Below are 16,499 nucleotides of genomic sequence, written 5' to 3'. Positions count from 1 at the left end.
AAAAGAACATCATTCCGGAGCTTTTTGCAACAGAAAAAACGCAAGCCTTTCTAATGTCTAACAATAGATAATTAGACAAACGTTACGAAATTTCGAAGAGATGGACGCAGCCCACGTGCCCGTCAGTCCCGCGCCCACGCCCGCAGCGGGCCGGTCCGGACCTCACAGGACGCACCGCGGCGTGACCACCGCTACCCGGACCACAGCCGGCTCACGGCCTTCGGGGAGACGGACCTTAGCGATGCACCTTAAAGATGGTTTTTCCTTAAAATGCTTCCAAGTTTTAAGTCTCACGTAATGAAAGACATACTGCAGAAGGGAAACACACCTCTAACCAGGTGAGACACCTGTGGCAGGGGGAGAAGCGGCGGCTCAGCGCGCGGCCACCCGCCGCCCCCACACCGCCCCGCGGGACACGCCGAAGCCGCCCACCAGCGGCGACCTCCCCCCGGAACCCGCTCCCGTTCAAAACCGTCTCAACACCGCCGGGTTCCTCTCGCTCGAACCCAGCCTGAGGACAACACACAGGCCACCGGCGGAAGTTCCTGGCGAAACCAGCGCACCGGGAAATGCAGCTTCACGGGCCCGACCGCACCTTCCTTCCCGCGCCAGGCGGGGAGCCGGGGAAACGGCCTTCGGGCGCCACGGGCCTCGGGAGTAAGCAGCCGGCCGAGGGCGCGCGCCCCGGACGCTCCCCGCGGGCCCGGCTGCTCCCCGCAGGCCCCGCTTTCCCCGGGCTTCCCGCAAGCCGGGCAGCTCCCCGGGCTCCCTGGGTTCCCCACCTCTCCCCGGGCTCCTCGGGTTCCCTGGGCTCCCGGGGATCCCCGCCGCTCTCCGGGCTCCTCGGGCTCCTCCACCGCTCCCCGTGCTCCCCGCCGCTCCCCGGGTTCCTCGCGCTCTTCGGGCTCCCTGGGCTCCCCGCGCTTCCCCGCCGCTCTCCGGGCTCCTCTGCCGCTCCCCGGGCTTTCCGGGCTCCCCCGCCGCTCCTCGGGCTCCCCGCCGCTCTCCGGGCTCCTCGGGCTCCCCCACCGCTCCCCGGGCTCCCCGCCTCTCTCAGGGCTCCTCGGGCTCCCCCGCCGCTCCCCGCCGCTCTCCGGGCTCCCTGCCGCTTCCCGGGCTCCCCGCCGCTCTCCGGGCTCCTCGGGCTCCCCGCGCTCACCTTCCGCAGGGCCGACACCAACAGGCCCCGCCATTTCGGGCTGTTCTCCTCGCTGAAGAATTCGTAGGGCTGCGGCGCCTGCTGCATGGCCCCGGCGGCAGCGCCTCGGCATCGGGGACGGCCCGCGGGCCGCGGGGACGGCCGAGGAGGCCGGGAGGCGGCGCCGGGCGGGCGGGCGGGCGGAGGTCTCGGGGCGGCCTCCTCGGCCCAGCGGCCCTCACCCGGCGCAGCGGCCCGGCGCGGACCCGGCGGCGGCCTCCTTCCGAGCGGCGCGAGCCGGTTCTCGGCGGCTCCTCCTCCGGGTGTGGGCTCGCCGCCCCGGGCCCGGCTTGCCTCCCCGCCTCAGCGCCCGCTACGGCGGCGGCCGGTCTTCTCAGCGCCTCATGGCCGCCCTCCACCGGCCGCGCCGGCCGGGCGCGCTCGGGCCACACGGTGCCAGGCGCCGCGCACAGCGCCCGAGGCCACCGCGGAGCTCGGTCGGGCCAGTCGCCGCTCGGCCTGCACGGCCCGCGCTCGGGACCCGCCGCCTCGCACAGCGCATGCGCGCCGCCGAGCCGCCGGCGGGGGGCGGGGCGTCGGGTGCGCAGACCCGGCCGGCGGCGCGTCCCCGCGGACCCCGCGCCACCCTCCCAGCGCCGTCGCGCCTTCCCGCGCCCGCGGCGTCCGCCGAGGAAGTGCGGGGCGGGGAGAGCCGAGCGCCGGGGCTGGCGCGGCGCGGTCCTGCCGGGGCGGAAGGGGAGCGTTCCCGGGCAGGCGCGACGGCTGCGGCTGGACTTGGGGGTTGTCACCAGGGCCGTTTTATATAAAAATCGAGAGAGAATTCTGACCCTTTTCTCGGTGGTGTCCCCCAGCCGCGTAAGCTTCAAATCCACACCCGCTGGATGCTCCCCTGGAGCCCGGGGATGTTGACTGCCATCCCGGAAAAGACCCCCGACCGTAAGCGCCCCTGAGCTGAGGCCCGGGCCGGGGTTCATCCCGCCGGACGGCCGAGCTCGGGGGGTTTCCTGACGCTCTTTTAACGTGAAATGTAACATGTACAAAAAAGCAATGGATTTTGATGTACAATGTTACAGTAGTAATAGAGCAGATTCCAGAGTTTGGCATAGCTACAGTCCCTTGAGCTTGTGAATTTTAAACTAGGTGGCAACTGGCCACATCAACATTCCATGTACTTGGGATAAAAGTAGGGTGATGAAATGCTTATATTTATCCCGTTAATCTTTCAATCTGTGTGTGTGTGGGGGGGGAATTTTGGCCTATATAAAGGGTCCTTACTTCTCTTTCCTGTTCCAGAACCCCAGCTATAAACTTTTAGACTGTCAAACTACTAAACTGTAATTGCATTTTTTCATAAGAGAGTAAAGTTGTGATTAATCGGACAGTTGCATTCCAGGCCAAGGATGCTGGATGCCTTCTCTGGACCCAATCTGGCCTTAAGCACATTTTATTTAGCCAAGGTTGTATTTATTGTTGACAAGTTCTTAAAATCAAGAAACTTTATATTAAAATTTGGCTTTCCCGCTCTCTTGACAAAGATTTGGAAACAGAGTCCTGCTGCATTCCTGGAAGGGAATAATCAGCAGGCGCCACTGAGTAGTAGCCGCCCTCTTTAGAAAGGCATGCTGTCCCATTTCATTTGGCTACGCTCGCCACTTGGCACTCTTCGCCGTTTTATGTAACCTGCCTAGTCTCTACAAGCATCTCTGGGCTAGGCAAACAAAAATGTGGTCTACGTGTGTACGGAGGATAATCCAAGAAAGGCACCAGTAAAAATTTTCCCAACATGACTAATGGGCCATCTAGAAAAAAAACTGGATGTAGATCCCACATCCTGTACTAAGTAAGATTTAAATGTAAAAAATAGAGCCATAAAATAGCCTGCGTGTAGTCTCAGGTACATTAAGATCTTTTTGACACAAGTTCTAGCAGATTGACAAATTCAACTAAAAGAAATTTGTATCGCAAAAAAACACCACCAACTAAGCAAAAGGCAACTGAAAAACTGGAAAAATCTTTGTGACTCATTTTTCTTTTAATTTTTAAAAATATTTTTATTGACAAATCTTCATGCACATATAGTCCATACATGATGTATAATCAGTGGCTCCCAATATCGTTACATAGCTGTGTATTCATCAGCATGATCATTTTTTAGAACATTTGCATCACTCCGGAAAAAGAAATAAGAAGACCAAACTCATACATCCCATACCGCTTAGCCCTCCCTCTCATTGACCACTAGTATGTCCAACTAACCAATTTATTTTTCCCTTTGTCTGCCCTATTATTTATTTATTATCAATATCTTTTTACTCATCTGTCCATACCCTGGATAAAAGGAGCACCAGACACAAAGTTTTCACAATCACCCAGTCACAGGGTAAAAGTTATATTTTTATACAATTGTCTTCAGGAATCATGATTACTGGAACACAGCTCAACAATTTCAGTTACTTCCCTCCAGCCACTCCAATATACCATAAACGAAAAAGAGATATCTATATAATGCATAAAAGTAATCTCCAGGATAACCTCTTGACTACGTTTGAGATCTCTCAGCCACTGAAACTTTGCTTTGTCTCATTTCTCTCCCCTGTTTTGGTGTGATTCGTTTCTTAAAAAGAGTTAATTTCCCTAATGTATATGAGAACTCCTACAAATTAATAAGAAAAGACCTAATAAGGGCAGGAAAGGGTAAAGGATATGAAAAGACAGGTAAAAGAAAGGGAATTGTAAATCTCTTAAACATGAAAAGATGCTCACTTTTACTCATATTTTAAAAATCCAGATTTAAATTATACTGAGGTCACTTTTACCTATTAGAATAGCACAGATTGAAAAGTTTAATTACATACTGTTTGTGAGGGTATGGAGAAGCAGACACTCCAATATATACTACTGACAGGAGCATAGATAGGTTCCACCTTCCTCAAGGTTCACTTGACAGTATCAGAGTTGCAAATGCACATAGCATTTGACCCAGCAATTCTAGCTCTAGAAATCTGTCCTATAGGCATGCTTGCTCATGGGTGAGCTGACCTATACACCAAGTTATTTACTGTAGTAAAACAAAAACAAAAACAAAAAAACACACACTGGGAACAAATAAATAGCCACCAGTAGAGTAGAGGACAGGTTCAGTACATTGTAAGTTCATATAATAGAATCTACAAAGTCATGAAAAATGAACCAGGCCACTGTTGAACATTCTCCAAGATACACTGCAAAGTGAAAAAAGCAAGATGTATCACACGGTATGTGGAGTATGCTACCATTTGTGGGGAAAAAAGGGGGAGGCAGTATTTATACAGATAAAATGCCTCTACAAGTCGATACAGATACTGACAAATTGTCTCTGGGGATGAGAAACGAGTGGCCAGAAGACTTTATACAATGTGCTTTGTGAATGTTCAACCATCTGAGCATCATTATTATTCAAAATTTTAATTAATTAAATCTTATTTGAAAAATGTTCAACCTGATTATAAACACTACTATGTCAAGTGTTATAAAATAGAAGTATTAAATACACTCTAAGAGGAAGGGCCTATGTATATATATCAAAGCATTTCAACCATAACTGTAAACTGATATTAATATAAAACTATGTTAATAACTTGATGGTAATTTTGCTTTTCTTTCTAGAATTTACAATGGCTTTTGAGAGATAATTTGGCAAATTCAATTATACCTCAAAAATTTTTCAATTTATTTTTTTTATTGTGGTAACATATATATATATATATATAATTTTCCAGTTTGACCATTTTTTAATGAAAAGGATGATAATATATTTTAAACAGTTTTACACTGTAATATAATGTAATATAATATTTATAATAATCAGTATTATTCTCAAAATATAATATTTACAATAATCAGTATTATTCTCAAAATTATGTTGGAAATCAATATAGTTAAATTAGTTTAATTTTAATTTAGTTTTATTTCATACTCTAAACATATGTTGCAGGATCATATTCTCATTTCAAAAATGAAGGGCAGAAAATATGAAGGATATAAAGAAGACATTGGGCAAACATAAAGAAGAACTTGAAACCTTGAAAAATAAATGTCAGAACTTATAAGAATGAAAGGTACAATAGAAGAGGTGAAAATGCAATGGAGAATTACAACAACAAGAGGCAGAGGAAAGGATTAGTGCACTAGAGGACAAGACAACTGACATCCTACACATAAAAGAACAGGTAGAGAAAAGCATGGGAAAATATGAGCAGGGACTCAGGGAACTGAATGGCAACATGAAGTGCATGTATATATATCATTTGGTTGTCCCATAGGAGAAGATAAGGGGAAAAGAGCAGAAAGAATAATGGAGAAAATTAACACTGAAAATTTCCCAACTTTTATGAGAGACATAAAATTCCAGGTCCAAGAAAAACAGCATACCCCAAACAGAACAGATCTTAACAGCACTACTCCAAGGTACTTTCTAATCAGATTATCAAATGCTAAAGGCAAAGAGAGAATTCTGAAAGTGGAAGAGAAAAGCAATCCATCATATACAAGGAAAGCTCGGTAAGACTGCGTGGATTTCTCAGCAGAAACCATGAAAGCAAAAAGGCAGTCACATGATAAATATTTAAAATACTGAAAGCGAAAAACTTCCAATCAAGAATTCAATATCTGGCAAAACTGTCCTCAAAAAAGACAGAGAGCTTAAAATACTTTCAGACAGACAGTGAGAGAGTTTGTGAACAGGAGATCTGCTCTACAAGAAATAGTAAAGGGAGCACTACAAGCAGATAGGAAAAGACAGGAGAGAGAGGTCTATAGATGAGTGTACAAATGAAGACTATCAGTAAGGGTAAAAAGAGATTAAAAAAAGATATATCAGAATAAAGTCATGATGCATGCAACAATGTGGATAAATCTTGAGGACATTATGTTGAGTGAAATTAGCCAGAAACAAAAGGAAAAATACTGTATGGTCTCACTAATATGAACTAAAATTAATAAACAAATTCTGAGAGTTAAAGTTGAGAACATAGGTTATCAGGAGTTAGAAGGAGGCTAGATATTGGGCATTGGATGCCAAAGGAGTACAGAATGTTCAACAGGATTGATTGTAAAGATCCAGAAATGCATAGCATAATACTAAATGATGGAAGCAAAATATTGTATGTACACTGAACAAGGCTGACTGTGAATGTGGTTGAAAGAGGAAAGCTAGGGGCATGTATGACACCAGAAGGAAAGAAAGACGATAAAGCCTGAACTGTATAACTTAGCAAAACCTAGAGTGGACAATGATGGTGATTACATGTACAAATATAAGCACGTTTTCACATGAGGGAGAACAAATGAGTGTCAACAGTGCAAGGCATTGAAAATGGGATGGTATAACAGAAAAAAATACAATTAATGCAAACTAGGACCTATAGTTAATGGGGAAAAAATGTAATATGCTTCCGTAATGTACAAATGCAATATATAAAAGCTAAATGTCAATTAGAGGGGGATCTAAAGGAGGTATTCGGGACTCCTAGTGTTGTTGTCTCTCCTTTTTATTTTACTTATTTTTATTTTTTATTATTCTTTTTTCTTCCTCTTCTTTCATTATGGGAGAAATGGAAATGTCCTCAGATAGGTTGCGGTGGTGAATGCATAACTACAAGATTATACCAGGATCCACTGATTGTTTACTTAAGTTGGAGTGCATGGTGTATGAATAAAGCTGTTTAAAAAATAAACAGAAGGATACAAGTGCTGGAGAAAAGGTGGGGAGAGAGATGTACCTATACACTACTTACAGGGGAGTAGAACGGTGCAGCCCCTCTGGAGGGCGGTGTGGTGGTTATACAGGAGGCTAATATAGGGTTGTTGTATGATCCTGCAGCCCTGTTATTAGGTATATACTTAGAAGAACTGAAAGCAGGGATATAAATGGACATTTGCGCACTGGTGTTTATGGTGGCAGTATTCATGATTTATAATGGATGAAGGTGGCCTAAGGGTATGTCGACTGAAAAATGGAAGGATGAACTGTGGTGTCTACTCACGGTGGAATATTGAGCAGCTGCAAGGCAGAATGAAGTTGTGAGACATACAAGTAGGTGAATGAAACTTGAGGACAGTACGTTGAGTGAAACAGCTAAAAATGAAAAGACATATAATGCCTCACTAACATGGACTAACAATAATATTCAAACTCTGAGGATTTAATTTGAGAGCAGTGGTTATCAGGGGAAGGCTGATTGTGAAGGTTCCTAGATTTTAAGCTCTAACAGTAGTGACATCTATCCCTGAGTTGTAATGACTATTTCTAAATTCTGAGATGCTAAGCTCTTTGTGTATAACCTGGTCATACTGCGGAACGTCACGTGTGACACATGAGACTCAGAGATAGAGTTCTGCAGCTATGAAAGGTCAGCATTAACCCATAAAGCAACTATTTAAAAAGCTGGAAAAGAGGTCATATTTCATTTAGCGATATGAATGAAATTGATCTGGTTAGAATTAAGGTAAATCAAACTAAAGGTAAAGGATGATATTGACTGTATATGAAACTTTCAAGTTCTGTGTGAGACCAAAGAAAGAGATGTTTATTGGGTGCAAAATTTGTATTTTCTGTGGCACACCATCAAATTTAACTTATATGGTCAGTTTATTCAAATACCTTAATTACATTATTGGTTTGTACAGGTTAGTGTAATGCCCTGATACATCCCACATTTATCTGAGAAGAAGATAAAGTATTTGCAAAATCCCTTGAGGGACTGTGGAGAAAGGTGGAAATATTAAACTTCCCCACCTGGGGAAGACCTGATATTCTTGCAAGCATAGGGGACTGACTACCAATTTAATAATCCAAATCCTCAGTCATAGGGACTTGCCCTTAGGAAACTTATTCCTGCAATGGAGAAACTCAGACTACTTATAGTTAAGCCTAAAAGTCACTCCCACAGAACCCCTTTTGTTGCTCAGATGTGGCCTCTCTCTTTTTTTTTTATTTTTGCAAAAGGTTTTTTTTATTACTCTCCATTAAGTTTTTAAAATTGCTGTAGTATGAAAATTTAAGAGAGATTTTTTTAGTCCTACAAGATTAATCATCAAAATAACCTATTACTTGATAGCTTAGTCTTGCTCATTTTTAATCCACAGATTCATATATGTAATACTAAGGACAGCTCTCTTATCATGTATACATAAAACAAAGCAAGTTGTAAAGTATTCAGCAGCTTTTTACCTGTGCGTTAGGTCCACAGAAACAAAAAAATATATATAAAGAGGTCTCATAAGCGGAGTGATTTCATAAGTATCCTGGGTTTGGAAAGCTGCAGTCTCCGTAGCTGTGTTTACAATTAATGAATATTCTCCTATACATATTGTCACCCATCCAAAGACAAACAGGAGCACAGTGCCTCCTATATTGCCGTACAGCAATGTTATTCTGTTGGGAAGTAGATACCATGTTCCAAGACCACACAGTAACCCAGCAAGAACACAATGAAAGACTGTATTGCCTATATATTTCTTGCCAGGAATTAGGAATTTGATAGTCTCGGCACCAGCACAACTTGTAAATTCATGCGCATCCTCTTCTGCTAAGATACCTGCGGTTAGTATCCTTTCTCCCGTCACTGACTGGTTTCTGGCATATAAACTGGTGAACTGGATGGCAAATGCAGTGAGAAGCATTAGTCCACCTGAAAGCGCTGCAGCACAGTAGTCTTCCAGGATGCCTAGTTGGTACAGAACTGTCCCTGCTCCACCTAAAACCCATGGCATCAGAAAAAGGATAATCTGATTAATGTATATGTAAGGAGGGGCACAGTAGCCTACTTGAGTCGAGGGCCTCCAAGAAGAGTCTGTGGAAAGCGCTTCAGAAAGAAGTCCTGCTTGTAGTCATTCAGCAGAGGCACATCTGGGCTCATCCTTGTCTTTCGGGACTATTCCGAAAGGCATGTCCCTCACAGTTACACAGCAGTCTCTCGACTCACCCCTGGGAAAAGGCGACGCGAAGGCATCCCGGGGACTGCATGTCTGCAGGTAAACCCGGGGTGGGCGCTTCCGCCGGGAGGTTAGTTGTGGACCGAACCCGGCTGCAGAGAAACTGCAGCGGTCCTGCGACCAGCTCCCGGAGCATCAGACCCGGCCGGCTCCGGTTTCCATGGCTAACGTCAACCTGGCTTCTCTTTTTAACTCAGCAGGTATACTCACTGTGCTTCCCACTACATGGGACATAATTCAGAGGGATGTAAATATCCCTGGCAACGTGGGTCCTAATGCCCTGGGATGAGCCTGGCCCAGGCGTCATGAGCTTGAGAATGCCTTCTTGACCAAAAGGGTGATGAGAAATGAAACAAAATAAAGTTTCAGTGGTTGAAAGATTTCAAATAGAGTTGGGAGGTCATTCTAGAAGTTATTCTTATGCTTTATTCAGATATCCCTTTTCAGTTTTTGGTGTATTGGAGTAGCTAGAGAGAAATGTTTGAAATTATTGAACTATAATCCAGTAGCCTTGATTCTTGGAGATGAGTGTATAACTATATAGCTTTTATGGTGTGACCATGTGATTGTGAAAACCTTGTGACTGACACTCTCTTTATCCAGTATTTGGACAGATGAGTAAGAAAATAAAGACAATACATAAATAAATAATAGGGTGGATGGGGGGATGTGACATTTTGAGTGTTCTTTTTTTACTTTTATTTTCATTTTTATTTATTCCTATTGTTTTGGGGAACAATGTTCGCAAATGAAATGTGCACAAATTGACTGTGATGATGAACTCACAACTATATGACATTGTGAACCACTGATTGTATATTTTGGCTGACTATTAAAAAATATTACTGTTAACAATTAAAAATCAGTAAAAAAATAATAGCTATAGTAGTGGATGTAAAGTGGTATTTTACTGTGTTTTTGTTTGTCTGTTTTTTTCATGGGCAGGCACCAGGAATCGAATCTGGGTCTCAGGCATGGCAGGCAAGAACTCTGCCTGCTGATTCATGTGGTTTTGATTTACATTTCTCTGATAGCTAGTGATATTAAGCATCATTTCATGTGCTTTTTAGCCACTTGAATATTCTCATTGGACAAATGTCTATGTCTTTTTCCTTCTGTAAACTGGGTTGTTTTTCTTTTTATTGTTGAGTTCTAGAATTTCTTTATATATTCTTTTTTTTTTTTTTTTTTTTTTTTAAGGAAAGACAGAGAGAAGGAAGGAAGGATAGAAGGAAGGAAGGAAGGAAGAAAGGGAAACATTTTTAAACATTTTCTTGTTTTATTGTATTCTGTTTCTCCGTTTTTGTTACATGGGCTGGGGCCGGGAATCGAACCGAGGTCCTCCGGCATAGCAGGCAAGCACTTTGCCCGCTGAGCCACCGCGGCCCTCTTTATATATTCTTGGTATTAAGCTCTTATCAGATATGTGGTTTCCAAATATTGTCTCCCATTGAGTAGGTTGTCTTTTCACTTTCATGATAAGGTTCTTGGATGCACAAGAGTTTTTAATTTTGATGAAGTCCTATGCATCTATTTTTTTTTCTTTTGTTGCTTGTGTTTCAGGAGTAAAGTTCAAGAAACAACTGCCTAACACAAGATCCTGAAGATGCTTCTCTACATTTTCTTCTAGGAGTTTTACAGTCTTAGATCTTGCATTTAGGTCTTTGATACATTTTGAGTTAATTTTTTGAATATATTGTGAGATAGGGGTCCTCTCTCATATTTTTGCATGTGGGCATCCAGTTTTCCCACCACCATTTATTGAAGTGACCACTACCCTTTCCCAATTAAATGGACTTGGGAACCTTATGAAAAATCAATTAATAGATACAGATTTGGGGCTGGTAGGCCATCTGCTCTCCTACTACTTGCCTACTAATAAACTCGTTTTCTTTTTGAAACCCTGGTGTCTCCAGAATTGGTTATTGAAACTGTTGGGCAAAAGAATCCATGGCCTTTGGTAACAATTTGGCGACCTCCAGATGAGACGAATGCCTGAGGTTCTGGAGCCTGATTAGAGCAGGTAAGCTAGGCCACCAAGTTTTTTGTGCCCACTGGACTGAATTTAGTCTAGAGGCTTGGCAACTGAGGTTCTCTGTTCTGCCAGCATTCCAGAGACTTTTGGTGCTTTAAGAAGCATCAAAGAGAGAAACCATTTCCAGTTCCACATATGAACATCTGACTGGGTGAGTGGGTCAACAAGGAGTAAAAGTGGCTTGGGGAGTAAATATGGCAATCTGAGTCCCCTTAACCTATGCCTGGGTTATGCATCCAGGATGATACCCCTTAATCTGACCTCTACACCTTCCCTGTTTTCTGGGTACCAGACTCTACGGGGTTTGAGGCTGTGACCTAAATTTGTCTGCTGAGTTATACTCCTAGAAAATGAGTTATCCAACAATTAATTGGTATTTAACTGTCTTAGTTTTTAAGCTGCCAGAATGTAATATACCAGAAATGGAAGGGCTTTTATAAAGGGAATTTAATAAATTACAAGTTTGCAGTTCTAAGGAAGTGAAAATAACCAAATTAAGGCACCAACAAGAGGTTACCTTCACTCAAGAAAGCCATCTGGAACACCTCTGTCATCTGGGAAGGCATGTGGCTGCCATCTGCTAGTCCTTGTTCCCAGGTCATTACTTCCAGCTTCTGATGCCAGTAGTTTCCTCTCAAAGCATCTGTGGGCCTTCACTCACAACTATGGGACACAACTCTGGGTTCAGGCTTGCTTAGTATCTCATGGGAAGGCACACGACAAAGTCTACTGGGCTTTGCCGTTTCTGGGCATCTGCGCTGTGGGCACTCCAAGCATCTGCAAACATCTGTGTCTCTCAAGTAACTGTTCTCTGACAATCTGCATCTGCTGTGCCCTGAGCTCTCTCCAAAATGTTTCCTCTTTTAAAGGATTCCAGTTAACTAATCAAGACTCACCTGGAATGGGTGGAGTCACATCTCCATCTAACCAAAAGATCACAGACTCAAATGGGTGTGTCATATCTCCACGGAGATAATACTGAATCAGAATTTAAAGAAATGGCTGCTTCCACAAGATTAGATCAGGATTAAAACATGGATTTTGTGGGGTACATAATAGATTCAAACAAGCACATTAATGAAATTAAGTAGACTTGTTTAAGTGCTAGCTGAAGTGTTACTTAGGTATCATGAGAGTTTAATGCTTGTTTAATTGTTAATTGGTATGTAAAATATTAAATGCCTGTGTGTTAGTTGTTATGTTCAGTCTAGTTATTAATTGGTATGTTACTTAAATATAGTAAGTTTTAAGTATCTGTTTAAATTTTTTAGTTGGTATATTCCAGCATTTGTAATGGTCAAATGTTCCTAACTGGTTGCTGACTATGAAAATTCTTTTTAAAAAGCGAACCTTTGGGCTGTATTGAAAAGATTTTATTTATGAATCTATGAAAATGGGTTTATTTCTGTAATATAATCTGTCCTCAAAAATGATTTTAAATGACAATGCTACAATGACAGTTAAAATGAAAAATATTACAGTTAAAATTGTTCTGCAGAAAGGTAGAAATGGAATGAGATAATATATTCAATACTTTGTCCCTTTCAAAAATATTTCTGTTTCGTCAGTAACTTTCAATTTGTGTCTGTCTGCCTGTTCAAAGTATATTCTTATACCTCCTGGTGGTAACAGCAAAGTAATAAAAATTCTTAAAAAATAACTATTGGAATTGTTTAAGAAATAAATTGGCCATTTTATATAAATTGGTACTTCTGAAGTAAAAGAGTTAAAAAGAAAAAAGAGAGAGAGAGAAAAAATTCTCTGAATGGCAAGACTCAAAGCAGTTTTGTAACTACTATAAACAAACCTGGACATTAGAAAGAAACTGTCCCTGGAATTTCCCTAAGGCAGCAGAAAACTGCCGAATGGCTGCCTCTGGAAAAAGCAAAAACCTTTTCCAATTGTCCTGGTCACAGCTTTTGGTACATCTAATGATTGGAAATAGTTAAAGAAGGGTATAGGAATTCTCAAAATTCCATAGCCCTCATGTAAAACTTTCAATAAGCCAGGCTTCACTCTGCCCCAAGGCCTAATCAACTAAAGCAGCTGGGGGGTGGGTAGGCACAGAAAGATATGGTTAGGTGCGGCTTAGAATTCTTTGTCTTTTACTGGGCCTGGAGAACTGAAATGGTAAGCATAAAAAATGCTACTGAATAGGCTATGTTTGTTAATTTTTTTTTTAGTAATACCTTTGCAGTGGTAGCTGTAGTAATCAGAATATTATTAAAATTAAATAGCCATGGGATAGGAGTAACTGAATAAACTCTAATTACCAAATTTCAGTAAGTAAATCAAGACTTCTTTTAGAAATATGAAAAAATGTTCCTGGATTTAGACTTGGGACAAATTAAACAATCACAGTATATTTTCCAGAACTTGATAATCAATGTACTCTACAGTTGTTTGTATTTTAAGATATAATGAAAACAGATAAGATTTTTTCAACCTCTGATAACAGGAATTTGATGGTAAATTTTGAATTCAACAAATGCAATTTGATTCTGCTTGGGTATATTCTCCTTAAATTAATATAAGCTTACTGATAAAATAAGCTAGCCCAACTAAATAGGTTAAGTTACATAAACTAAGCAATGTACCTGGTAATAATAAAACTTACATGAGGCATATAAAATAAATAATATGCTAATGCTTCAAATATATTCTATTTAAGAAATCAGTTATGTTTAGTAAGAAATATAAATGGATTTTTTTAATAACCTTGATTACCTGAATTTAAAAGGCTTTTATTTCTTGGCCATTTTCTACCTCAGTATGTGGAAGAATTTTAATTTGTAGTGGCTTTTTAATGTCAATTAAAAAGTAAATACTGTCATAAATAGGGAAAACCTAATTCTTAGCTTCAAAGAGTTTATATTCTAGTTAGTATATATATGTACTAGGGCATAGTATAAAACAGTAGTAATAAAGGAACAAAAATTCTGGAAGAAATTTTAAAAGCAGATAGTAAAGAATGACCTACAAAGATCTCATAGAAGAGATGACACTTATAAGACCTTTAAATAAGAAACTTGCATTTAAATAAATAGAGCTTTAAACTAGTTTTTTTTTTAGAAGCAATAATTTAATTTAGTAAACTAACAAATTCCTGGTTTTATTTAGCACTTGGGAATAATGTGGAAATTTTGAGTTGTTTCTGAGTTTTTAAATCCCTTAAATATAAAAAAGCTGATTATATTTCAAACTTGGGACTTTTCTGACCTTTGGAAGTAGTGCTGAATTGGACTGGGAGATTTTAGACATACTGTAGAATAATCATTTGTGTGGTGTGAGTATACAGTATATAAATGCATGGCTTTGTTCCAAACCCAAGCACACTGGTCTAGTTTGCTAGCTGCCGGAATGCAACACACCAGAGACGGATTGGCTTTTAATAAAAGGGGATTTATTTTGTTGGTTCTTCAGAGGAAAGGCAGCTAACTTTCCACTGAGGTTCTTTCTTACGTGGAAGGCACAGGATGGTCTCTGCTGGTCTTCTCTCCAGGCCCCTGGGTTCCAACAACTTTCCCCGGGGTGATTTCTTTCTGCATCTCCAAAGGCCTGGGCTGAGCTGCGAGTGCTGAGATGAGGAATGCCGAGCTGCTTAGGCTGTGCTACGTTGCGCTCTCTCATTTAAACACCAGCCAATTAAGTCAAACGTCACTCATTGCAGCAGACACGCCTCCTAGCCAACTGCAGATGTAATTAGCAAAGATGAGGTTCACATACCATTGGCTTATGTCCGCAGCACAAAACTAGGTATGCTCACCTGGCCAAGTTGACAACTGAATCTGACTAACACACATACATTTCTTCCTTCTTCCACTATCTTGTAGTATCTGTACCTCTTCTCCCCTTCATGAATACTGTTATTGGAAGGAAGTATGCAGGTCAAAAAACTTTGTGAATATATCACCAAATTTATTCCTAATTATGTACAGTCTGGCTAAATAAAAACTGTAGGTGGAATGGATATGGAAGATGGTAGAAAGTTTGAGAAATGAATTTTGTCTGTTGTAGTCATTGTGGACTACAAGCTCTGAATTGACACAAGAGTAGTAGAGAGTTGGAGGAGGTGAATTTTGGTTGTTAAAGTGATTGTTGACTATATGCCCTGAATGAATATAGAGAGTTGTAGAACAGAGCTTATGAAAGTGAATTCTGTCTGTCATAGTCAGTGTTGATCAAAATTTAATGTCTGTTTAACATATATTTCAAAAAAAGAAAGATTTGTGTCAAACCAGGTGTCTTGGTTTGAAAGGATTTATGTACCCTAGAAAAGCCATGTTTTAATCCTAATTAATCTTGTGAGAGCAAGTGTTGGGGCCCAGGCCACGTCAGAGTAAACTTGAAGTAGGTCTCTGACTGCTGGCAAATCCATGTCAGAATAACCTTGGAGGCACGGCCCCTGGTCTCCTGTGAAATGAGGTCTGGCCTGTAGGCACCTTATCTAATCTGGCCATACTGTGGGAAAGTTCTGCCTCTGCCGTTTCAGGCAGGTTAGTCAATGCTCACTCTGCTCTCAAGGATGCTGACTCTAGAGCCCAAAGAAAGCTGTACAGAAAACATTCTGATAAGTAATAAACTGTTCCTGGGACAGGAACTGTGAACCAAACTTTGTAGCTTTGCAGGCAAGACAGATATTAAAAAATAATATTGCTTTGATTACACTCCCTAAAGTAGTTCCTGTGTAGGAGCACAATAAATATGTGGAAATCAGTACATTCGGCACTCTTGCTCCTGATGAGCTTGAGTCTCCTGACCCTGCTTAACTAACTTCTTGTGTCTGTCATTTCTTAATCCTGCACGCCGCCCCTTCTTCTCCCCTGTTCCCCAGGGGAATCCCGGCACTGGAGTAGACAGAGGGAAATATCCAAAACCCCTAAATTATAATCAGCTGCCCTGATATCTGGAATGATTGTAAAAGCCCTTGTCTTGTGCCTTTGTGACTGTAAGAGCTGTTATGCCCTTTTTTTTTTTTTTTTTTTTTTTTTAGATGTATGATCATCATTTCTTAGTACATTTGCGTCGATTTAGGAAAAGAACTAGCAAAACAGCAGAAAAAGATATAGAATGTTAATATAGAGAAGAGAATTAAAATAATAATACTAATAATATATATATATATAAAAAGGAAAAAGAAAAAAACAAAAACAAAAGATAAAAACACACAAACAAACAAACAAAAAACCATATTTCAGGTGCAGCTTCATTCAGTGTTCCAACCTAGTTACATTACACTTAGGTATTATTGTGCTGTCCATTTTTGAGTTTTTGTATCTAGTCCTGTTGCACAGTCTGTATCCCTTCAGCTCCAATTACCCATTATCTTAC

The 16,499-nt window shown here is 41.6% G+C and overlaps 1 protein-coding gene across 3 annotated transcripts in view; it reads right to left on the bottom strand.

Moving 5' to 3' along the window:
• Positions 1-1,292, bottom strand: part of SOS2 (SOS Ras/Rho guanine nucleotide exchange factor 2) — a 183,453-nt gene extending 182,161 nt beyond the window's left edge. For all 3 annotated transcript variants that reach the window (XM_077126808.1, XM_077126809.1, XM_077126810.1), the window contains exon 1: positions 1,160-1,292. In XM_077126808.1, coding sequence (XP_076982923.1) covers positions 1,160-1,246 — 87 coding nt within the window. In that variant the 5' untranslated portion in view covers positions 1,247-1,292. The remainder of the gene's footprint in view (positions 1-1,159) is intronic.
• Between the last annotated feature and the right edge of the window lie 15,207 nt (positions 1,293-16,499).

This window comes from Tamandua tetradactyla, chromosome 14, assembly GCF_023851605.1.
Source record: "Tamandua tetradactyla isolate mTamTet1 chromosome 14, mTamTet1.pri, whole genome shotgun sequence".
NCBI classification, from domain to species: Eukaryota; Metazoa; Chordata; class Mammalia; order Pilosa; family Myrmecophagidae; genus Tamandua; species Tamandua tetradactyla.
This window is presented reverse-complemented; position numbering and strand designations above follow the sequence as displayed.